This window comes from Amphibalanus amphitrite, unplaced genomic scaffold (genome assembly GCF_019059575.1).
Source record: "Amphibalanus amphitrite isolate SeventyFive unplaced genomic scaffold, NRLGWU_Aamphi_draft 001002F_arrow, whole genome shotgun sequence".
In the NCBI taxonomy this organism is placed as follows: domain Eukaryota; kingdom Metazoa; phylum Arthropoda; class Thecostraca; order Balanomorpha; family Balanidae; genus Amphibalanus; species Amphibalanus amphitrite.
Window position 1 is genome coordinate 85356 of NW_024882496.1, and position 24670 is coordinate 110025.

Sequence of the window (24670 nt, forward strand, 5' to 3'; positions counted from 1 at the left end):
ACTTTTAGGGGCGGCAGCATCAGTTTGAGGGGTGCCACCGACTCGTTGACAGGAGACACCATCACATTTAGGGGCGCCACTGGCACTTTGAGGGAGGCACCATCACATTGAGGGGCGCCACCGATACTGAAAGGGGCGGCATCATCTTCTTGAGGGGCGGCATTATCTGCTTGAGGGGCAGCTCCATCACAATGAGGGGCTATGTGGATACCTAGAGGGGCGGCACCATTATATTGGTGGGTTCCTCTGACACTTCGAAGGGCGTCACTGACACTATAAGGGGCGGCACTAACACTTTAAGGGGCGGCAGCATCATTTTGAGTGGCGCCACCAACTCGTTGGCGGGCAGCACCATCATTCAGGGGCGGCATCATCTGCTTGAGGGGCGGCTCCATCACAATGAGGGGCTATGTGGATATCTAGAGGGGCGGCACCATTATATTGGTGGGTTCCTCCGACACTTCGAAGGGCGTCACTGACACTATAAGGGGCGGCGCCAACACTTTAAGGGGCGGCAGCATCATTTTGAGGGGCGCCATCGACTCGTTGGCGGGCAGCACCATCACATTCAGGGGCGCCACCGGCACTTTGAGGGCGGCACCATCACATTGAGGGGCGCCACCGATACTGAAAGGGGCGGCATCATCTTCTTGAGGGGCGGTATCATCACATTGAGGGGCTCCACAGATGCTTAGGAGGGCGGCACCATTACATTGAGTGGGTGGGACTACTAACAGATTTAGGGGCGGCACTGTCACATTGAGTTGTGGGATCATCACTTTCTATAGACGGCTGCTTCACTTTAAGAGGCGGCATTATCATTTCGGAGGGCAGCAGCCTCACTATGAATGACGGCACCTAGCCTGCATGTGCGTGCTGCATCCTAGAGGGGGCGGCAACTGGGTCGGCAAACGGCTGTCACTGGGTCGGCATTCTCCGTGACTGGGTCGGCAATTGCCGACCCAGTTAACATGTTAAAATACGCCCTGAGGTCGGGTCAGGTCAGGTCAGGTCAGGTCAACCGGTAGGGGTCGTGACGGGTATTCGTAGTACCTGTCATCCGCCTCTGACAGCTTTGAGCTTCGTAACATGTTACGAAGGCACCAAAACTACTTCGTAAATGTTCAAATGGTTGCTAAATTCGAATTCAGCTCCAAAAACTAGCCTAGAAACATGTAAAGCTCGAAAAAGCGAACCGAGGTCACCAAAGGTCACTGACCTGACCTGACCGTCAGGTGACCTTGACACCCACCCTAATGCATGGGAGCAACATCAAATTACATGTTTGAACGTTTGAAACAACTAAAAGCTTGCAAACGCGCGGGTAATGCGAGCCGACATAGGTACGCCGAATCGCGATTTCGGCCAAACATGCTCACGGAAAAAAGGTCACAGGTCAAAGGTCATTGGGGCCAGGGTCATGACATTTTCAGGCTAGGTGTAAAATTGATCAAGGCGAGTGTACTGAAAGTTTCGTCGCGATCGGCCGCTTTTTACGCGAGTTTTTGCGAAAAGCCTTAGGGGGGGGGGGGGGTTGCATCAACACCCCCCCCCCTGTGCCGGCGAGGGTTAACCCGCGACCGCCTGGGGGGGGGGTCGGATCCGACCCCCCCTTCGTTTTTCTTGAATAACTCATGAACCACTTTCGCTATCTACTTGAAACTTGGCATACCTTCTCCCCCATCAATTTGACGTCTCCTGTGCAATTTTTAAGAAAAAAATATCCAAAAATTTTTGAGATATATCGATTTTAGTGATGTAACTACATGGCGTTTTTAGTCAAAAAGTGGTAAATGTTTAAAAAATCGCCAAAAATCAGGGTTTAAAGCAAATTGCAAATTAAGTACATGAAAAGACGCAGCTCAACGAGTTCTTCAAAATGGCTATCTCGGATTTTCCATTAAATGCGTTTTTCACCCCTAAAAATTCAAAAAACTATATTTTTTTGGAAAACAGCTAATAAAATCCAAAATTTTGGGAATTTCGAAAAACCGGAAAATATGTTGTAGAGCTCTATTAGAACATTAGATGCCCCAAATTTCAACTTTCTATCTTGATTTTTGACCCCCAAATTGTAAAAAATAGCTCCAACATGCATAGGGCATGGTGACGTCATAAGCCTTTTCGTGAATTAGAGGCAGTTCTGAACATCGCATGTGAAAACAAATGGCACCACTAGATTCCTGGGACAAAGCTCGTCTAGAAAAGTGCATTTTTATGTCAAAAATAAAAAGTTGAAAAATTGACTTTTTCTTAGCCCTCGTTTAGTTATGTATGGTATAAACGATTTTTTTATGCTTTCAATGCACACTTATCACCAGCACAGTGACTTGGGGTTACATATGACCATTACCATCGGATTCGGCGTGAAAAATAAGCCATAAAACATGTGTCGCACGCCCATGTAGCAGAAAGTGAAAACCGTGACCTTTCGTGACCTGACCTGACCTTGACCCGTACTTAGTATGACCCCTATACGCACATGGTACCTTCACTAGGCCTTTGAGGTCATTTTTGGTGAGTTTCGAGCAGCAGCTATCGATTCCGCTGTCTGTAAGCCTAATCATGCAAAACCCCTGAATTTGACCTTTGACCTGACCTTGACCCGAAAGTTGACCTCAATCTTAAAATCTTAAGAGTGCTTTGGGAAGGTCTCGTAGAGACCTTTCGAACGCCGCCTCGCGGGGCTCGATACGACCATTGGTTCTCGAGATAACAGGGGGGGGTCGGATCCGACCCCCCCCCCCAGGCTGTCGTGGGTACGGAAATAGCCCAGGCGGTGCCGGGTTAATGCTTTGTTACATTTTTGGCAGTAAAATCTGTTGAATTTGTTACCTCTTCAGAAAGGCCGTTTCTGCTTGCCGGACCTTTTGGTTTTGTACATACGCGCCGGCCGAGGGCGGGGGGGGGGGGCGAGTACGACCCCCTCGCCGTTTCGCCCCTGGTGTAGCTTGCGCGTCGCAGAAAAAACGAGCGTGTGCGCCGTTACGAGACGCAAGGATTGGTACCCGATTTTAAGGTTCTAGGTCAACCGGTGACCTTTGAGGTCAGGTCAAGTGCCCCAACGTACGGTTCAGTTTTTGGTGAATAACTTCGCAAAAAAACGGCCGCAGATCGCCGCGATTTTGGCAGCATCATGTTCGCCTCGCTCAGGCGCGTCGAATGATATACTTTTTGTTCGGGTCAGGTCAAGTTAGGGTGTTGACCTCAGGTCAAGGTCAGGTCAGCACCCCCAGGTCACAAAGTTGGTCGAAAGAGGTCATGTCGCATATCATTCGATTCGGCAGGTCTTCCCGAGTCCATTGGTGGCTTTCCCGACTCGCTAGCTCAGTTTGATCGGGAGTTATTGACGAAAAACTAATATGACCTTGATGACGTCATAAATGACGTCACGCAAGGTCAACATTGCAAAAGTGACGCATCTAACCTTGCAAGGTGTGCATTAAATCACGATTCTGTGTGCTTGAGATAGTTGGAGATCGTTCCCGGCGCCAGAATAGCAGTTTTCATTTTTCCCCATTGACTTAGGTATAAATGGTGGGGCCACGAGACGAAACGCGTATCGAAAACGCGTATCGAAACGCGTCCATGCACTATTTGTTCCGGGTTTTTCATTATTTCTATGACGCTCGTTCTGCATTCGCTAGATTCCCGAGTCCCGTCTTCGTGCCTATGACGTCATATTTTACATATCTTTTTCCTCTTTTTTAAACACTTGAAACATAAAATCCCACGTGGCCCGTGTGGGCCAACTCGGTCCATTTGTTACACGACCCAAGGCCCTATATACCACACGACCTCGTGGTGCTCGGAGGCTCGGAGGTCGGGTACAGCTCGAAACTTTTCCATTTTCCTCGGTGAAGCGGCATTTGTCGCGGAGAGGCTTTCATATTTTACATCCCATTTTTCAGTACCTGATCATAGCATTGCCATTCATTACATATTTAAAGACATTTGCAAAACATGGTAAGTAGTTCGACATGGCGCGTTTTATGCCTAGATTTCAATTTTGCCTACGGGTTGAGATTGCTCCGCTAGCAATTATGCAAGCAAATAATAGAAATATGGTTTCTGAATTAAAGTTATTTTCAAAAGGCTTTTAATGTTGTGCAATCATCATCAGCTCTCACTTCTCGGTGATTCCATGACATTTTTTTTTCTTTAGCAGATGTTCGTCTGACAGTAGAGGCGTTAACATAGGGTTTGTTGCAAGCTTTTACCTCCATCCATGATGTTGCAAAAGATGCCAATGTGCCGACCAATTAACAAAATGATCCCCTATAATCATTTGAAGACCACTGCATCAAAATTATCGCCAATTAAACGAGCTAGAGCGTCATCAAAAATGCTATGTAAGAGCGACTAATTTTTTGTCCGCAGACTTATGTCAAACTTAATTCATCTCATATTTTTGAGCCATACATTTTTTGTCGGCAGTTTTTTTTGTTACACTTTGTTGTGGGAACATTTTTTCCTGTATATTTTTCTATCCCAGTCTGCTTTTTTCTTCTGGTCATTTTTGCCTACTTTTTTTAAACACCACCCTGAACATTTCTTTGTCCTAGCTTGTGTAAAAGAATAAAAAATATAGGGAAACAGTAGGTGGGATGATGAATACACAATGAGCGGAATGGTTAGAACATGATCAAACCTTATACCTACCTACTGATTTTGGTATTACTTTAGGACCGGCAGCCTTTACTTTCATTGGGAACCCCAAGTGATAGTAAGAAGCATATCACATGACATGGTTTGACCTCCTGATTGCATAGCTGATAGTTATTCATGGCACAAACAAGTTTGAATGCACCAATACAATATTTACCGACACTGCCGTACTTCCTCACCGACTGCGTACTCCATCCGCCACGCAATGCGCTCCAAGTTTGAGTGAATACATATAGTGAATACATATTGCACGGCACCCTACCAACCGGTCCCCAACTGCGTACCAAATTTCAGTGCAATCGGCCTAGCTGTTCTTGAGATCTGGAAGCGCCCCCTGCATGTGCGCATGGTAGCACCCTAACCGCAACACATGGGAATGCATTGCCTGGTGGCTGCCTACCTGTAGGGCCAAGTTTCAGAGAAATCACCCCAGTAATTACCGACTTATTGAAATGGGAATAAATTTGGTACCTCTTCATTTTGCATTTTGCACGTGCAGTGGGGGTCAATCACGTAGATCAAGAGTGTCCGACCTTTGGTGGAAGGGATGCAGCTTCACGTGGCACGTGCCACGACAGTCACTGAGATGTATCAAAAGTAGTCAATTACGGGGTAGAAGGGATGGGGATACCCAGCAAAAAAGACCGCAGGTCAATCGGTCCGGCGGTTGCTGATATATAGGTAAGCCTCTCAAAAGCGTTACAGGCGGGGCCGGGACGCTCATACTGAGATTTTCTCGTTATATTGAAAAGACTTCGCTGTGCTCGCTCGCTCGTAATTAACCTGGGCACCGACGGAGGTCCGCGCCAATTTAGAACCGACGGGGGGCGATTGACGGCCCCTCCCCTTGAGATCTCGAGAACGAAGCAAGGTAGAGACAAGCGGTAAACGGCAGGGATGCGCACGGACAAGGTCTACAATTTTTACAATGGTCATGTTCAGGTCAGGTCAAAAATGAAGTCACGGGTAAATAGTCAAAATGGTGGCGCTAGATATGAGGAGTTTTCTCGAATAGCTTTCAAAGTAGCCAAGCTTGGAACAAACTAATGGCACCATCGTGATCCTCTCGTCAATCCGCATTAACCCTCGCCGGACCTATTGGTTTTCTACATACGCGCCGGCCGAGGGGGGGGGGGGGGCGGGTACGACCCCCCCCTCGCCGTTTCGCCCCTGGTGGAGCTAGCGCGTCGCGAAAAAAACGAGCGTGTGCGCCGTTACGAGACGCAGAGATTGGTACCCGATTTTAAGGTCCTAGGTCAACCGGTGACCTCTGAGGTCAGGTCAAGTGCCCCAAGGTACGGTTCAGTTTTTGGTGAATAACTTCGCAAAAAACGGCCGCAGAGCGCCGATTTTGGCAGCATCGTGTTCGTCTCGCTCAGGCGCGTCGAATGATATACTTTTTGTCCGGGTCAGGTCAACTTGGGGTGTTGACCTCAGGTCAAGGTCAGGTCAGCACCCCCAGGTCACGAAGTTGGTCGAAAGGGGTCATGTCGCATATCATTCGATTCGGCAGGTCTTCCTGAGTCCATTGGTGGCTTTCCCGACGCGCTAGCTCAATTTGATCAAGAGTTATTGACGAAAAACTAATATGACCTTGATGACGTCATAAATGACGTCACGCAAGGTCAACATTGCAAAAGTGACGCATCTAACCTTGCAAGGAGTGCATCAAATCACGATTCTGTGTGCTTGAGATAGTTGGAGATCGTTCCCGGCGCCAGAATAGCAGTTTTCATTTTTCCCCATTGACTTATAATGGTGAGGTCACGAAAATGACCTGACCTCATATGACCTTTAGGAAAAATCCGAGATATACAAGTTGTGGGACTCATAATGGATACTGGATCCTGCAAGTTTCATTTCCCTGTGACATCTCCTCTGGCAGTGAGGGCGTTGCGAAGTTGCGACATCTGAAGACCGTGCAGAGGTTCACTTATGACGTCATAGGTCAGTGACCTGACCTGACCCAAAAATGCGGTTGGTGTCAAAAGATGCGGCTTGGATCAAAGGTCAGGTATGCCAAGTTTCAGCTCTCTATCGCCAGCGTGTTCGGAGCTATCGCGAAAAAACCCTATGGGGGGGGCGGCACCCGCCCCCCCCTCGGCCGGCGAGGGTTAACCCTCGCATGTGTGTGGGAGGGTCGGATGGACCCCCCCCCCATGGTTTTTCGCGAATAACTCGCGTAAAAAGCGGCCGATCGCGACGAAACTTTCAGTACCCTCGCATTGATCAATTTTACACCTACCCTGAAAATTTCATGACTCTGACCCAAATGACCTTTGACCTGTGACCTCTTTTCCGAGACCATGTTTGGCCGGAATCGCGATTTCGCGTATGTCGGCTCGCATTAGCCGCGCGTTTGCTAGCTTTTCGTGGTTTCAAACGTTCAAACATGTGATTTGATGCTGCTCCCATACATTAGGGTGGTTGTCAAGGTCACTTGAAGGTCAGGTCAGGTCATTGACCTTTGGTGACCTCGGGTGACCTCGGTTCACTTTTTTCGAGTTTTACATGTTTCTAGGCTAGTTTTTGGAGCTGAATTCGAATTTAGCAAGCATTTGAACATTTACGAAGTAGTTTTAGTGACTTCGTAACATGTTACGAAGCTGTCAGAGGCGGTTGACACGTACTACGAATACCCGTCACGACGCCTACTGGTTGACCTGACCTGACCTGACCCGACCTGGTCTAAATGCTTAAAGACATCATCTGTGATCAAAACTAACACGATATTCGTGATCAGCACCCCGAAAAACCCCTTAGCAGCCACACTTTACGACTTTCTAATAGGTCCCGATGTTCCCGACTTTGGGTCATTGACCTGACCTGGAAGGTCAACCAATGACCTAGGACCTTAAAATTGGGTATCATCGGCTTCCTCTCGTCACGGGCAACACGCTCGTTTTTTCCGCGAAGCTCTAGCTCGATCAGGGGCCAAACGGCAAGGGGGGGGGGGGGTCCAACCGACCCCCCCCCTACACATTAGAAGCTGGCAAACGCCGCACACATGCGAGGGTTAAATCATGTATATGTTGACCTCGAAAGGTCAAGGTCAAAGGTTGACCTCAGGTCACGTGACCTCGAGGTCATCATGTATATCATTCGGTGCGCCTTGACGAGCTGAACACGAGACCATCTGCGCGGCTGTATAGCGTTCCTGTAAGGAGTGACATATTAGCAAAAACTCTTTGGAACCTTTGTTGACATCACATGACCTTACAGTTGCTCAAGAGCAAAACAGGCCTGAAGGTAGTCAAGGTTGATCGTATCTGAAGTCATTTATGGTATATTGGGGGATTCTGACGCGTTTTAGTGGAAAAACTGGGAGTTGATTTTCCCCCATTGAATTATAATGGGAGGTCAAGAAATTGACAACATCGGAGGCCAGGGCACCGGCGGCCGCCGCAGTGTGTGGCATGCTAAAAATGCGGTAGCGGAGAGCAAGGTTAGCGAATTTTAGCTCGGAAGACACGATTTTAGACACTTTTGACATATTTCTAGTCCCTTCCTATAGTTGGTACCGCCCGGCAGCGTCCCAAAAATATATTTTGGCTTGGATGTCGGAGGTGAATATTTGTCAATACTAAGAGGGCTGAGAGTGGAAAATTGCCAGTCAGAAAGGCACTAAAAAGAGTTGAAAACAGAGATAAACAATTTATTTGTTTATGTTGAGGGTGCTCTGGGGAGCTGCATTATAGGACGATTAAACAAGATATGGAGAGAGGTAAAAGGTACATACCACGCGGATGCTCCCGATTGGTAAAACAGGGAGTGAAAAATCGCTCTGGAAAATTGGAGGTGAGAGTGGAAAATTATTTTCATTTGGGTGTCGCTTCCCACCCAAACTTGCGAATTTTGGGTCACTTTGGTACGGCTCTATTTAGTCACTATCACATGCGTATTGTGTATCCATTGTCCGATGCCCATAAGCTGGGCCGATATTCTCGACTTGGCGATGCAAATTGTCGTCAATATCATCGTTCTTGAGCAATCACACAAGTCCTTGTAGGTGAATTAATATAATTATCGCCTTATTTTCATGTTATTGCAAAATATTTTCAAAACGTTCCCCAATTCCCATGCTACCAGATTCACAAAACTTTTTCATCAAAGTTGGTCACAAGTAAGCAATAAATGTCAAATGACAAAGGTATGCAAAAACTAGACACAGTTCGCCCATAGCACGCAATGCTAAATTGGCGTCTACGCCCTTGCCGTCGTTGAATTGGATGGTCGGAAAATCGGCGGAGTGTCCTGTGAATACCTAATCCAAGCTACAGTTTTGAAGATCAAGATGTCCAGCACAAAAAGGTGTAGAAGTAACGGGGATACAAAATTGGTACCTATCTGAGATTTCGATTTTTTTGTTGTATTTTGACCCCCAAAAATAAAAGATAGATGTTATAAAGATAATCCTAAATGCCTCAATTTTCACAGTAAAAAATGTTTTTGTTCTAAAGGTTTTGCATCTATATAACAAATTTGAGACCAATGGCTTTACTTTAGAAAACTTAACGAAAAAAAAAACTTTCTGAATTGATTTTTTAACTCTAAAAAGTTAATTGTTTTCAAAACGGGCTTCGCTGAGGAAAACTAAATATTATAACCAAATATTTCGGCTTACATTATAACCAATATTTCGGCTTTCGCCTTGTACAGTGAACAAGGCTGATCAATAAAGCCGAAATATTTGGTTACGGAGCGAGCGAAGCGAGCGTAGTCTTTACGGAGCGAGCGAAGCGAGCGTAGTCTTTCCTTAGATTAAAGGAAATAGTTCACTTTCACGAAATTATTTTTTTTTGCAATGGATTTATGATTTTTTATGTTCAAAATGATCAGCAAAGAAAATAAAACCTATTTATAACAAAAGATTATTTTCTATATTTTGATATAGGAAGGACTTTTCAGTTTCTGTAAGGCACAGGCGATCCAGTATGAAAAGAGCATGGGTCCCGAAAATTCTTCAGAAACTAGAGAAATTATCGCGGCCACCGGCATTTGGGTGATCTGCTGCTGCTGAATGTCCTTATTGATCAGTACGAGAATTTCTCTAGAGTTCTCGTAGATAATTTCTCTAGTTTCTGAAGAATTTTCGGTACCCATGCTCTTTTCATACTGGATGCGAATATATGCAAGGCACACATCCTCAACGCAAGACACCTTTTTCGGGACGAGAAATAGAATATCTTTGCCTAGGGTGATCGTTGGGCTGTAAAAGCTCCTGATTTATGCTCGTCTCAGCCCAGGCTACGGAACTGCTATTCCAGTTCAAAACCCATGTTAAGTATTTACCTTAAGTATTTACCTTAAGTAAAGGTCATTAGGTACCCTTTCGAGTAATCAGACCCTTTACTCAAGAGATGCCTCCTCTTCTTCTGACGAAGACGAGTAGGCTGCCATGCTAGGTGAGGCCATACATTGATGGCCACGATGATCATTAGTATGAGAACTTGTAGTTGAACTTTTCAGGGTGGTCCTTCCATTCCTTCCCCAGTCTGTACTTGAACACATCGACATTTGGAGCATCGATGGTGTGGGTTGACAGCTTGTTCCATGTCTGAGTTACTCGTGCCGCAAAGAAGGCTTTTCTGGGTCCCAATTGATGCTGAACTTGAAGTTTTTGATCGTGACCTCGGGTGACACGGCTGAGAGAGTTCTTGAACATGCTGTTGTGACAACACGGGCACTCTCTTTGGAAGTCCACCTTGTCGAAGCCTTTCAAAATTTTGAAGGTCTCGATGATGTCCGACCGTTTCCGTCGGAATTCCAGAGTAGGTAAATTAAGGCTCCTGAGGCGATCTGAATATGAAAGGTGAGACAGTCCGTTCACCAGCCTTGTTGCCCGCCGCTGCACCTGTTCGAGTGCATCTTTGTCCTTTTTGAACTTGGGACTCCATATAACAGTTGCATACTCGAGGTGGGGCCTGACAATGCTTTTGTACAAGGCTTTGAAAATGTCGCTGTCAATGTTTGCAAAGGTATGCTTGATTGCACCAAGAATTCTATTGGCCTTGTTAATCTGGTTAGTGACATGTTTTGAGAAGGATAGCTTCATGTCTATAGTGACTCCCAGGTCCTTTTCCTCACAGACTGCTTCAAGGGTATGTTTGTCTCCACCCATAGTTGTCATGGTATACTTACTTCCAGGATTTGTTGGTCCGAGATGCATGACCTTGCACTTGAGTGGATGAAAGATCATCTGCATTGTTTTTGCCCAATCTTGCAAAGAGTTGATGTCCTCTTGCAGATTGTGAAGTTCACCATCACGCTCGTTGATGACTTGGTAGACCTTGGTATCGTCCGCAAACATAGAGATATGACAATTTAAGAGATCGGGAACATCACAGACAAACATGGAAAACAAGAGAGGCCCGAGCACTGAGCCTTGCGGCACTCCACTTGTTACAAACTCCCAGTCTGAGAGTGATCCATTGACGTTCACTCTTTGCCGCCTGCCTGCTAGAAAACTCCTTATCCACTGATGAGTCTTTGCATTCACCCCTAGAGCCTGGACCTGGGCTAGAAGCCGTTCATGGGGCACAGTGTCGAACGCTTTGGCATAGTCCAGAAACACAACATCCACTGGTAAGCTGTGGCTTAGCGCTTCCGTCCAAATATCAAATATTAAAAAGTGAACTATTTCCTTTAACGGAAATTTCTGAGTATGAGCGGCCGGCCGGCCGGCCGGCCGTGCGGACGCTTTTGCGAGGCTTATATCTCAGCAACCACTTGACCGATTTACATGCGGTAATTTTTGTAGGGTAGCTTCATTCCTTCTACCAAGTATTGGACTATTCCCGATGCATGTGGGTGACCCCTTATGCACGTGCCACGTGCAAAACGAAGAGGTGTCAGTTTTGTAATTGTTGCAATATCTGTTGTTGTTGTTGTTCTTCCCTCCGCTTCTAATGAAGTGTAGCCTGTCGGCTCTGGGCGCCTCTGGCGGCCGCCGCCAGGGCCGCCACCACGGCGGTCTCCCGGACCTCCTCCGGTTCCGGGTGGATGGTGTAGCACGTCCTTGATCTCGTCCCCATCAGGGCGGGGCAGCGGAGGAGGACATGATCCGGCCTGTCCGGCTCCTCCCGGCACAGGGGGCACCAGGACTCTCTGCAGTCATCTCTGTTGCACCCCTGGCATCCGCCTGGGATCGGAGACGGGGAGCGACCGATTCTGTGCAGGTAGGACCGGGCACCAGACCAGTGCCCGGCCCTCAGCTGGTGGACATCCACCGCGCTGGACCGCTCCAAGCCGGTAACTCGGGGCGGTAGGCGGTCGCCCATCACGGACCGGAACCACCCGGCTGGCCAGTTCTTGATAGTAGCCTCTCTGGCGGCTCTGGCTACTGCTCGGCAGATGGTCCTGGAGTCGACGGGGATGTCCTCCTGTGGTAGCTCCGCCGCTTCCTTTGCTATGGTGTCTGCCCGCTCGTTGCCTTCGATCCCGCAGTGGGAAGGCACCCACTGAGCGTGAATCGGGCGGTGACCCTCCCGGGACAGCCGCGAGAACGCCCGCCAGATCCTGACGCCTAGCGGTGACGTCTGCGCGGTAGGCCCCGCCCGGAGGGTAGCCAGGGAGGCCATACTGTCCGTGCAGATCACGATGGGGATGTCGCGGTCTCGTGGATTGTCGAGCAGGTGCTCAAGCCCGGACGCCAGGGCGAGCATCTCTGCTCGGTAGCTGGAGCAGTGTCGTCCGGCCGGTGTCTTCAGGTCTTCCTCCTCTCCGTCCGACCAGATGACTACTGCTCCAGAGCCTCCGTCCTTGACGCCACCCTCCACGGAGCCGTCCGTCCACAACCAGGTTGCTCTCTGTGGTAGAGCGGCAAGATGACGGGTGGCAGCCCGTATCTTCTCTCCTTCTGTCGCACCGGTTCGTAGTGGCCCCACGTCCAGGCAGAAGGTGACGTTTCCTCCGCGCTCCCACGGCGGGATGCGAGGAGGCAGCACCGGCTCGATCGGTGCGGTGACCTCCACCTCAGCCAGCATCTGGCGGCCCAGCGTTCGCCACCCCCGCACAGAAGACAGCCGCGAGGGCGCCGAGGCCTCAGCTGTCCTGCGCAGGGGGTCGGTCGGCGGTAACGCCAGGGCACGACCCAGTAGCCGAGCGGCGAGGACTTTCTTCCGCTCCTCCATGGGGGCCAGCCTCGCCTCCGCCATCACCGCGTGTGTCGGCGTGGAGCGGGGGCATCCGGTGACGATCCGCGCGGCCGCCCTCATCTCGCGCTCAATGAGCTCGGCGTGAGATGGCGCGGTTGCGGGCAGCCATGCAGCGGCAGCGTGCTCCAGAGCCCCCCGAACATATCCGTTGGCGACTGTTCTTAGAGCCTGTTCGTCCAGCCCCCAGCTGCGGCCGGCTAGGCGTCTCAGGTGGGCGACGCGGGGGCGGACTCGTCTTCTCAGACGGCGGCAGTGTGCTCCGAACTGGAGTCGGCGGTCGAACTCGATGCCGAGGAGCACCAGTGAGTCGCCCGCCCGCACCGTCTTCCCTGACACCTTGATGGTGCACCCGACGGCGTCCTTGGCGTTCTGCGACAGTACTAGCAGCTGGGTTTTCTCTCCGGCCACCAACATCTTGTTTCGGTGTGCCCAGGCGGCTAGAGCATCAGCCGCTGTCTGGGCGCGTTGTATCGCCGTCTCCAGAGTGTTGCCGGAGCTGAGCACAGCAGTATCGTCAGCGTATATGTACGGTGAGATGCCAGGTGCGCGGAGGGCCTCGGCTAGTCCTGCCGCCCATAACAAAAACAACTGGGGGGACAGGACGCTTCCCTGAGGGAGGCCCGCGCGGAAGATCCGCTCCTTGGAGAGCGCACCCTGTACCTCAACCCGCACTCGACGGTCTCGTAGCCAGCTCCACACCCAGCGAACCAGGCACAGAGGGAGGCCCAGCTCGAGGAGGCGCAGCTTCAGAAGTTTGTGGTCTACCACGTCGTACGCTCGGCTGAAGTCGTACGCGGTGAGGAGGTACTTCTGGGCTGTGCTGCCGTCCGGTCGCTCAGCACGCCTGTCATGCTTGGGCCGCTGCCATCCGTCTTGGACGTTCTGGACGAGCCGGCCAATGCTATCTTCTGCAGACCGCTTGGCTCTGAAGCCCACCTGTTCGTCAGGGACAAGGCCGCGACTCTCCGCCACGAACGCAAGCCGAGCTAGTATCAGTCGCTCGGCGAGCTTGGAGACGCTGCTTGTGAGCGCGATCGGGCGGTAACTCGTCAGCAGACGCTTGTCCTTGGAGGCCTTGGGGATCGGAATCACGGTGGCCGCGCGCCACTCCCGGGGGACTTCCCCGACTCTCCACGAGAGGTTAATCACGCGGAGAAGGGCTCTGCGCGCCACCGGACCGAGGTACTTGATCATCTCGTTGGTGATCCCGTCTGGTCCTGGTGACTTCTTCAGTTGGAGAAGTTGGATTTCTCTGGTCAGCTCCTCCTCGGAGAATGGCGAGCAGCACCCGGTGTGGTCGCCGTCACAGTCGGCGCAGCGACGCGGTTTGAGATCCGACAGTCGTCGTCGCGCAGCTCGGTCGATCTTCGGCGCCCTCACCTGGCGGGAGACATGGGCGTACTGGGCGGCGAACGCATTGGCCTTCTCCTCGGCTGTTACGAGTAACCGGTCTCCGATCCGCATCGCCTCGCCCTCTCGGTGGTCGTCGTCCACGGCACCCTCCCACTTCTTCAGGAGCCGGGAGACTCGGCCCACGCTGGTAGGTCGGTTCAGCTCGGTGGTAACGAAGTCCCGGAATTGCTCCCTGGTAACTCGCTTCTCCACCTGGTTGGCCCGGCGCTTAGCCTCAATCCAGCGGGTTCTCGATTGGGGGTCTCCCGACTTCACGTTGTCTCTGGCTGCCCGGCGTTCCTGAATCGCCAGCTGGAGATCCGGGTGGAGTGCCCACGGTTTGGCGTCTCTCCTAGCTCCCCGGGGGATGAATTCCTTCGCGGCGTCCTGGACTGCTGCGGTGAATCGGGTGGCCAGAAGTTGAACCGTGGCCTGTGGGGGGGCCGGAACGGAGAGGGCTGCCTCGCTGTTGCAATATCTCGGTAACTACTGGGCCGATTATGCTGAAAGTTAGCATGTAGGTAGGCACCCACTAGGCACTGCATATCCATGTGCCAGAGTTGGGGTGCTGCTGCACGTGCGCACGTGCAGGGGTCGTTTCCAGATCTCGAAAACGGCTGGACCGATGGCGCTCAAATTTGGTACACGGTTAGGGACCAGTTAGTAGGGTGCCGTGCACAAGTCAGTTGGGACCCATTTTGCACGTGCGCACGTGCAGGGTGCCGCTTCCAGATCTCGAGAACGGCTGGGCCGATTGTGCTCATATTTGGCACATCGCTAGAGACCGGTTAGTAGGGTGCCGTGCACAAGTCAGTTGGAGGTACCCCCTCGAAATTTCGCACGTGCAAGGCCCACCCTCTCGCTCGCTCCGTTAGTCGCCCATAAGGCGTTATACTGGTTCCTTAGATTAACGGAAATTTCTGAGTATGAGCGGCCGGCCGGCCGGCCGTGGTCACGCTTTTGCGAGGCTTATATCTCAGCAACCACTTGACCGATTTACACGCGGTAATTTTTGTAGGGTAGCTTCATTCCTTCTACCAAGTATTGGACTATTCCCGATGCATGTGGGTGACCCCTTATGCACGTGCCACGTGCAAAACGAAGAGGTGTCAGTTTTGTAATTGTTGCAATATCTCGGTAACTACTTGGCCGATTTCGCTGAAAGTTGGCATGTAGGTAGGCACCCACTAGGCACTGCATATCCATGTGCCAGAGTTGGGGTGCTGCTGCGCGTGCGCACGTGCAGGGGTCGTTTCCAGATCTCGAGAACGGCTCGACCGATTGCGCTCAAATTTGGTACACAGTTAGGGACCGGTTAGTAGGGTGCCGTGCACAAGTCAGTTGGGACCCATTTTGCACGTGCGCACGTGCAGGGTGCCGCTTCCAGATCTCGAGAACGGCTGGGCCGATTGTGCCCAAATTTGGCACGTCGCTAGAGACCGGTTAGTAGGGTGCCGTGCACAAGTTAGTTGGAGGTACCCCCTCGCAATTTCGCACGTGCAAGGCCCACCCTCTCGCTCGCTCCGTTAGTCGCCCCAAAAGGCGTTATACTGGTTATAATATTTAGTTTTCCTCAGCGAAGCCCGTTTTGAAAACAAGTAACTTTTTATAGATCTTTTAACCTGAGGAAAGGAATAATGACGCTTCGGCAACATCTTGATTTTTTAAATTTTCTTACTCGATTTTTAGCCTCTCTAGTCTCTAAACCCACGCCGGGTCGATGCACCGCGACTTCTGCGCCGAGTCGCGAGTGCTTCAAATAATCGCTCAAAGATGTAAGTGGCTGTTCCGGATATCTGTTCACACGCGGTCGTGGCTTTGAGTGAGTCCCTGTTTGTCAGTTATCTGTCGCTGTTTTATGAGTGGCTGTTTGATATGTCAGCCTCAGCACAGATTTCGAAGTTAAGGGAAGTATGTCACCTTTAACATGGAGCTTTGAACTGGACTAGCAGTTTTGTGGCCTGAGCTAAGACTAGCAAAAATCAGGATAGAAATGTACCTACCTGACGTGCTGCCGCAGGCCGAGCCGGAGGTGAACCCCAAGGCGTACCCGCTGGCGGACGCGGCGCTGACGGCCAAGATCCTGAACCTGGTGCAGCAGGCGGCCAACTACAAGCAGCTGAAGAAGGGCGCCAACGAGGCCACCAAGGCGCTGAACCGCGGCCTGGCCGAGTTCATCGTGATGACGGCCGACGCCGAGCCGCTGGAGATCCTCCTCCACCTGCCGCTGCTCTGCGAGGACAAGAACGTGCCGTACGTCTTCGTCCGCAGCAAACAGGGTAAGCGGCCGGCCGCGAGAGGGTGGTCGAAGTGTGGGAGATGTTTGATAGTGACAAGACCAACAGTCTGGTTATTGATAAGTGCCAAATGCGTGACGTAGCTTTGTTTCTCCTACCTTATCAAATGTCCTTTGTGTGGCTTTTGTGTGGCAAGTGTTAACCCGCGCCGGGCCGGGGGGGGGGGGGGGTTTGAACACCCCCCTGCGGTTTCTCGCAGATATTTCAAAAACGGCGGCGGTTCACCGGTTCTTGCATCTTTTCTGCACATGTTTTGAAAATTTCAGACCCAGGTCGCCTAAGGTCAGGTCACCAGGTCACGCCAAGTGACCTCACCTCAGATAAAATAAGAATGCTCGTCATAGCTACACCGACCGCGCGACTGCCTTGAAACTTTGAGCGATTGATAAGAGTAACAGTATCTATAAAATGTTTATCTCGGAATTTTGATATCGGTGACCTAAGGTCAGGTCAATTTTGCGGCCTCCATTAGGTAGGTAAGTCAATGGGAGAAAATTGAAAAGCGTCTGTTTTGCACGTACGCCATTTCTAGACACTCTCAAGCATCGAGATGGAGTTAAATTTGACACATTAAACCGAAAAATGGCATCTGTGACCCTTCGTTATGTCCCCGAGGTCATCTCAGGTCACGAACAGTATCCAACAGTTTTTCGCTAATAACTTCTGATAGAGACATGCTAGAGCGATGAAAACGCCTAAGATGTGTTCGGCCCGACGTTTCGTACCGACTGATATGCAACATGACCATTTCCGGTCAGGTCATGACCTTGACCTGAGGTCAAATTTTCGAGTTGACCTTTCAAGGTCAAATTATAGTTCATTCGACGCGTCGACGAGAGGAAACCGATGCTGGCAAAAGTAATGCCATGGCTCTTTTGAGTCAAAAGTTGTTGCCGAAAAAAAAACGCTTTTCGTAAAAACGGCTATTTTTGGAGTTTTTGCCCTCTGGAAGCTAAACCGTTGACCTGAGGTCAAATCTGAGAACAATACTCAGAAAGGTCTGTAAAAGGGCTATCGAATGCGCTTTTCCGCAGCGCTGTAGGTCTATCGGTTCCCGAGATAGCCGTCGGCAGTTTCCAAAATGTTGAAATAGTCAACATTTTACCTTTGGTGACCTCTGGTGACCTGACCCAAAAAATGACAAGAGTGTTTTCGTCCTTATTTTGGACGTTCTTTCGATTGCCGCTTACTGCGTGTCGCTACGTGGCCCAGGAGCCGAGTTAGAAGGGGGGGGGGGGGGTGTTCAGCCACCCCCGGCCCGGCGCGGAAATCTCGGAGCACCGGCCCGGCGCGGGTTAAGTTGTGAGTAAAACCTAGCTGAGCTTGATGTGCTTTGTTCAAAAGTGGCCTGAGCCTTTAGTGTGAACAGCCTACTAATACTGATCAGGAAATTTACCTTGACCTGACTTGTGACATCATCGGTGACCGCGAGTCTGACAAAATTAAGGTTTTGACTGGCAGTTTTGCCTTGCAGCTTTCAAAGGTTGTTTTTTAATGTCCTCTGCTGTCATGGTAGTGTGGTGTTTGACGTTTGTTATGCTATTTTTGTTGTACTCGTATTTCCTTAAATATTTCCCCGTTGTAAAAACACATTCTAACCACCGACAGTTCTACGAAGTTTCGTAATACCACGGGGACTTGGCCTTTCCGCCGTTAAATAAGCTGGAACTTTGCGAACGTGTTAGACATTTTTAGGGACAGCAATTAACCCTCGCCAAGCCAGGGGTACTTATGCAAAACCCTAAGGTTTTCGCAAACAGCGTAAAAACGGCAGCGCGTAGCGCCGCCAAATCTGGCATACCCTCCGGGGCATCCTTTTGACTCCTTCCCTGAAAAATGTCAGGCCTCAGTCATTTCAGGTCAGGTCACTCACAAAAACCGATACATGGTCAAACTAGTCATGAAAATACACCATTTTTCATGAGATCTAGACTCTACAGTTGTTCATCGATTTTATTCAGACTTTCAGGATATGCTAATATCACCGAGTGGCATGGCACACATCCCGGATTTTTTTTTTCTAATTCGGATGAGGTTATCTAGAGGTCACGACAAATTCTAAGAAAATAAGCCCGAATGGTTCCAATTGTAAAATTATAAGAGATTTATGCTCCATTTCAACGTGTTTTTTTTTGTACTGGCTTATTTTACATCTGCTTGGTTTTTGCATTCTGCAAGAACGCTAGGGTCGGGTCAACTGGGGTCAACTGAGGTCGAAGCTACGTTTCTGCTAATAACTTGGCACACAATGAAGATAGGACTTCAACAATGGTGCGAGGGAGTTAACCCCCCCCCCCCCTTCTCCCGGCCGTCCGCGTTATCAGAAAGGCCCTGGCCTGGCAAGGTTTTATACCCAATTTTGATATATCAGGCAATCTCTTGACCTCTTAAGTCTGAGGTCAGGTTATGTAAACAGACTTATGGTTATGTAAAAAGACTGTCAGTTATGTAAATAAATTTGTGAAAAAAAAGTTTGAGGTCAGGTTGAAGACATGGTCAGATCCGTTCACAAGAACTTTAACTTTCACACAATCAATTTGGGCACAAAAAAATGGCAGCGGAAATGCAGAGTGAGGATTTTGTGCCATCACCTTTTTGTCACGTCTAGATGTGCAGAATGGTGTGCTTGCTGATCGAATGATGTACTAACTTACATGAATGTGAAGCATCTAGCGCATCTCGAAAGACAACATTTGGCTGGTGCAAAATCGCCTCTAGCTCTCTAGACCGATGAATCACCGTCGGTATTATTGTACTCGTTCCCGATACGGCCGTACTTTCCCTATAGGCGACAAGTTATCCCGTGGCATGATTTCAGATTTCAGATTTATTTGGCGAAAGATCCACATTATCACACATGGTTTTTCACAATCGCACGTCAGCAATTCAAACGTTAAAAAACAGGAAGAGGTCGGCCAAAGTGGCCACACGGACTGATTGCTATTATGGCCGTCTCACTCTGTATTTGGGTGAGATTTTGGTTCTGTGAACTCCGACTCTGGCCAGAGCCGTCGATTCCGACGAGCTCCCACTCTGTCCCCCTGAATGTAACCACAGGGTTATCCAAATGACCGTCCGAGCTGATCCTGACCGCTGACGGCCGGCTCTGTGTGTGTGTGTGTCTGGCAGCTCTTTGGCGCGCTCTGACCGCTGACGGCCGGTTCTGTGTGTGTCTCTGACCGCTGACGGCCGGTTGTGTTCTGTGTCTGGCAGCTCTGGGGCGCGCCTGCGGCGTCTCGCGCGCCGTGATCGCCTGCGCCGTGACCGTGGACGAGGGCTCGCAGCTGAAGCCGCAGATCCAGAGCCTGCACCTGCAGATCGAGAAGCTGCTTATCTGAGGCGGCCGTCCTTAGCGCGCGCCGCGCGGCGCCCGCCCGCCGGACACGGCGCCCCAGGGCCCGGCCAGCGCTCACCGACTGGGGTTTGACGTCATCCGGGTTCAGCGGGGCAGCGAGCGGCGAACTTGATTTGCTAACACTTTTCCCGTTTGGTTTTGGGATTCGAACTTAAGTCATTAGTGTTGAGTCATTTTGGCTGTAATTGATCACGAAGGAGGCATATTTTAAGGTTTTTTACATCTCTTAATACAGTTCAAGTTTGGGTTAGTTTCAACAGCACATACAGTTTTCAGTTTTCTTCACCGACGTCATTGAACACATCTTCATAGTGCAAGTGTGACTGTGCAGTGTTCGTATCGGTCATTCCGAACCGTGCGCCTGTTCCATTTGCGCCAGTGACCAACTGTGACCACTATGACAAATACACCGACAAACGGCAGTACGGACGGCAGTTTCCACCGCGTGCGCGACATTGCGTGATGTTCTAAGGTCTGAGCGAGACAGGGTTGATGTGTAGGTTACCTTGGGTGCAGCCGGCGCCGCCACTCAGACGACGTAGGGTCAGGGATCTTATACCGGCGTCTGTCATTACCAATGTCTGCGCGCCTTGTTTAGGGTGAGAGCGATATTACTTTTTTTTGGCTTGCGGCGTTGGTGGCTGCGATGTGACTGATGGTGTTTGTCTTTGCGCTAGTGGACTGTGCATCGAATCGGAACACAAATACGACGTAAAACTAGAATATAAAAAGTAGTCTGTTTTAGGTTAGGTAATTAGTTATAGTTAACTCAAATTTATATCAAAATTAATTATTTTCTGCATCATGTCTGGGGTTTCCGATCCTTTGTATGTACATGCCAAAGGTTCCGGAATGGAAACATTTGCTTTGTTCTAGGGCCGAATTCTTATCAACCTGCGGAGGTGTCGATGGGGTAGAGGCCATCTGGGGGCACTGACTGATGCCAAAAGGAGATTCAGCTTTTTTGGGACGCTGGGCGTACGGGGCAAACTCGCCGAAAAGTTATGCAACTCTCCTTGGATGCTGCTGCTATAGGTAGTCCCTGTAGAATTAAAGACAAACTAGAAATGGCCCAGATTTAGATCACTTTCTGAGTGAGCAAGACGTAGGCACAATTTTGTCTAAGGAAGCTGTGTAATCACACGAGAGGTGGGTTCCTACCATACTACGTCGTTGCTAAACGAGGCTCATGTCTAGGACACGCCCGCAACTCTAATAACAGTGTGTGCCGCACCGTCTGCCACCCAGTGCAGTGCACAACAATCGATCGGTTCGGGTTCCAGTGGGATGCTGCGCCTTTTGAACCACGCGGTGGGTCGCGGTCCCATCGGGCTGGTGTCAGTTCTCAGGCTCTTTAACAGCTAATTCCGGTTAAGCCAAATATAAACGGTGAACCGTGCGAGATTTAGCGTCTCCGTCAAATACTTCCATACTCCCGGCTCTCCGTAGTAAAAGATGTACAAGATTTAGAAGACGTTATTATTCAAAACAACATAGGGTCAAAACAACAAACAGACTGCAACAGTTAAAGAATAGACGCGCAACTAAAATTTGGACAAGAATTACCCGATGTGAGGGAATTCAACCCTCAAGCCAAATAACAGGAGCAGTCACCTACCTCGGACGCTGCCAGCCACGGAGCGCCCCGATAGACGGCGAGCGCTACGTTTTAAGCGGTCCGAGGCGAAAGCATGTGACGTGGCCGGCCCGGGGTAGCGGCCGGCCCCGTCCCATGACGGTGGCTGCACCTGAGTCCTACCCAGGGGCCAGGCGTCGCTGACATTACAGCTGGGGACTGTCACTGTGCATAAGCCTTCGGTACATCGGTAGGCATTCAATGGTCTGCTGATGGTCTCTGGTCTGCTAATAACGACTTCACTCAATATACCCTGAATAACGACTGGACGCGCGATTCCTTTCATTATATGGGTATCACATTCACACATGGCCTTGTTCCCTGATTTGCTGGTTCGGAATCGTTCCCCAATGAATGAGATCTTCCATGGAGCTCTTGCCGTAGATGACGCCATCTAGTGGGCTGACGGGAAGCTGTAGTTCTCGGCCCATCTGCAGATAACTTCGCGCTGCAAATCGCTGGCTTCCTGGCTAGCGCACCGACAGAACAATGAAAATTACATATTTATGCATAAGTGCTGGTTGTTTTGTAAACTTAGGTGGTCCTGAGAATGTAACAAACGTTTTTTTTTTGCAGAAATTTGTCAGGAGCTGGTGACGTCATAATACCTTTTGCATGCCTAGTGCCTTCAAAGGCTTGACTTATATTCAACCTTGAACATCATTCACGTGTGTTTTGTGTACGTGTGTGTGCATGAATGTGATTGTTGGTGCGTCAAGGCATTGAATTCTTGCAGTTCTAGATCTTTTTTTTTCGTTTTGAAAGGCCTGGGAAAATGTCCCATAAGTGAACAAAACAAAATACACAAACCATTTGGTCAGGACTTGGGAACTCAACAATTACTGAACTGTAATTTGGCCCAGAAAATTGTCAAAACAGTCGTGATTCGCATGCTAATATGAATACAAATGTTGTCACAAAATTGAAATGCTAGGAAAAAGGAAGGTCTGTTAAGTGTTTTACTGCCTAGCACGGTGCCGGCTAAGGGAGGTGGTATGAAGTCGAGATGATAGAACAATAAACTTATTGTCTTGAACTCTTGATTATTTGGAAGTTTGCATTTGACTAGATTTTGATGAGATCAATATGCTGAAAATGTGCACACTCAATTTTGTACTGATGCAACCCCATTCTTCATGCATGATATTTTTCAGGTCTAACCCCAAGTTCAGTGGAGCAGTCATAATGTCAAAATGTTCGGTTCTAGAAGCCGCCTTGAGGGTAAGCCATTTTCATGCATTGGATCAGCTGGGACAATGGTGATAACAGGGTGCCTGGGGCGATTTGATCAAGGCTCTTGAAATTCACTTGCTTAAAGCATGTGGCATCCAGCATCTTAAAGGCATTGAAAGCGGGAGGAGTTCCTGATAGTGACGTGACTCAGTATACCCTCCGGCGCCCTGTCCTGGCGTCCATCAGCTGTTGGCACCACAATCCACACCTGCAGGGTACTCTCTTAGCTGACGTTGCCCTTGCTACCATATCTAGGTCTCGCTGTGCCGCAATCACCTTTTTACAGTTAAATATATAATAAAACATAATCTAACCTGATCTAACCTTACCTACAACCTACCAACCTACAACTTACCTAACTAGGTATGGCAGCAAGAGTGACGTCTGCTAAGAGAATGCCCACCTGCAGCCTATATTCCCCAGTGAGGATACCAATTACCACACATTAATGCTTCATGTTCCATTTTGTGTGTCAACAATTATTGCACCAATATGCAACTTGGCCCTTTCAACATGGCTGTTCCTAAATTGACCTATCTAGCCTTTCTAGCTTGGTCATGATGACCCTGACCTGAGGTCAAATCATTGCATTACCATTGGAGGAACAGACTCAATGCTGGTGCAGGAATTGTTTATAGTGATTAAAGGGAGATAATGAGCTTTCTTTTTTCTTTAATAAAAATTACTCGACATCTATACTATTTCTACTGTAGTTTCTATAAAATATGAAAATTTCCTAGCACATTTTCGGATGTGAAAAAGGTTTTTATTTTTGCAAAAAAGAAGCAGTACTTGCAGTACTTGTAACACCCACCGAAATGCGTTGTCCTTCTTGTCCTTCTCTATAAAAAAGTCGCAGTATATGGCGCTTTTGTTTCAAACAGCGACGCTTGGGTTTTTGTTTATGTTATCGCCTTGTCGTTGCTTGGTTGTAAGGATTCTAATTTGAATTAGAGTTAATTCGGTTTAGAATTAATTAGATTCGTACATAGTGCCTACTCTTCTTTGTTTCCAAGTATTATTTTGCGCCACAAATGAACGGCATGCGCCAGAAACGCAGCCAAATCTTGCGATTGCGACTACGAAATTCATTATTTTGGCCTCAGAGCCTGAAGCGAAAAATACAAGCATATTTATTTCAAAAAGACTTCAGGTTTGTCGAACGGTGTTATGGGAATTTTGATAACAGTACTGCATAAGTTTTTCAGTGATGCCGCAAAAGTGTTGTATCTATCTTCTTTTATTGTGCAGTCGGCGGGACCGATTCAAAATTGAGTCGTTGCTACTAAAATAGCAGCATATGGCCTCAGATGATGAACAGGAAAAATAGTTGCGTAAATTTAGACATAAACCACCCCCAAACCATGAATATCTTTTGAAGGCACTATAGACGACCATTAACTAACTAGATGTGATGAAGATCAAATGTAAGGAATACGCTCATTTTACAAAATTACATGCAAGTACCAAAAAGTGATGTAAGTACTTATTCAACGGTCATTTTCAGCGCTCCCCGCTAACGTGACTTCAAGTTGAGATATTTGCGGCAAGGTACCGCATTGAGCAAAATGGTTTTAATTTACATTATAACTTGTTGTGTTTTGTCAGAAAATGATCCTAACTCAGATTTTGTGGAAAAAGGTCATTATCTCCCTTTAAGTCAAAAGTTAGGTAGGTATTTTAGAGAAAATAAACTGCTCATAATCATAATGTCATTTCATGTTTAAAGCTTACTTTTTCCCAAATTATTGACATGAAGCCAGATCTGCTCTCATGCTACAAAAATTGCTATACAAATTTCAGACCAAGGTCACAAGGTCACGTCAAGTGACCTCAGCTAAAAGGTTTCAATGCCTGCCATAGCTACACCGACCACCGAGTGACCAATCACTTTGAAGCTTTCAGCAATTGATAAGAGCTAGATAAGACCTCT

The 24670-nt window shown here is 49.1% G+C and overlaps 2 protein-coding genes across 5 annotated transcripts in view; both read left to right on the forward strand.

The window, feature by feature from the left end:
• Window positions 1–3620: 3620 nt before the first annotated feature.
• LOC122369053 (NHP2-like protein 1) lies at window positions 3621–20295 on the forward strand. The gene is made up of 3 exons (XM_043343431.1): window positions 3621–3966; window positions 16237–16495; window positions 19727–20295. Exons 1-3 carry the CDS (start codon window positions 3964–3966, stop codon window positions 19849–19851), a joined length of 387 nt encoding a protein of 128 aa, XP_043199366.1. The 5' UTR covers window positions 3621–3963; the 3' UTR covers window positions 19852–20295.
• A 1691-nt stretch (window positions 20296–21986) lies between these two features.
• Window positions 21987–24670, forward strand: part of LOC122369056 — a 29823-nt gene continuing 27139 nt past the window's right edge. The window contains exons 1-2 of one of the 4 annotated variants that reach the window (XM_043343434.1): window positions 21987–22213; window positions 22659–22725. In XM_043343434.1, the coding sequence (XP_043199369.1) occupies window positions 22690–22725 (36 nt within the window). In that variant the 5' untranslated portion in view covers window positions 21987–22213; window positions 22659–22689. The remainder of the gene's footprint in view (window positions 22214–22658; window positions 22726–24670) is intronic. The other 3 variants (XM_043343435.1, XM_043343436.1, XM_043343437.1) reach the window with 3 other exon arrangements.

Bases quoted from the DNA above. Each gene is read 5' to 3' on its own strand.
- LOC122369053 (XM_043343431.1), top strand. The intron at 16,496-19,726 runs GTAAGCGGCCGG...TGTGTCTGGCAG, and splicing joins CTTCGTCCGCAGCAAACAGG to CTCTGGGGCGCGCCTGCGGC.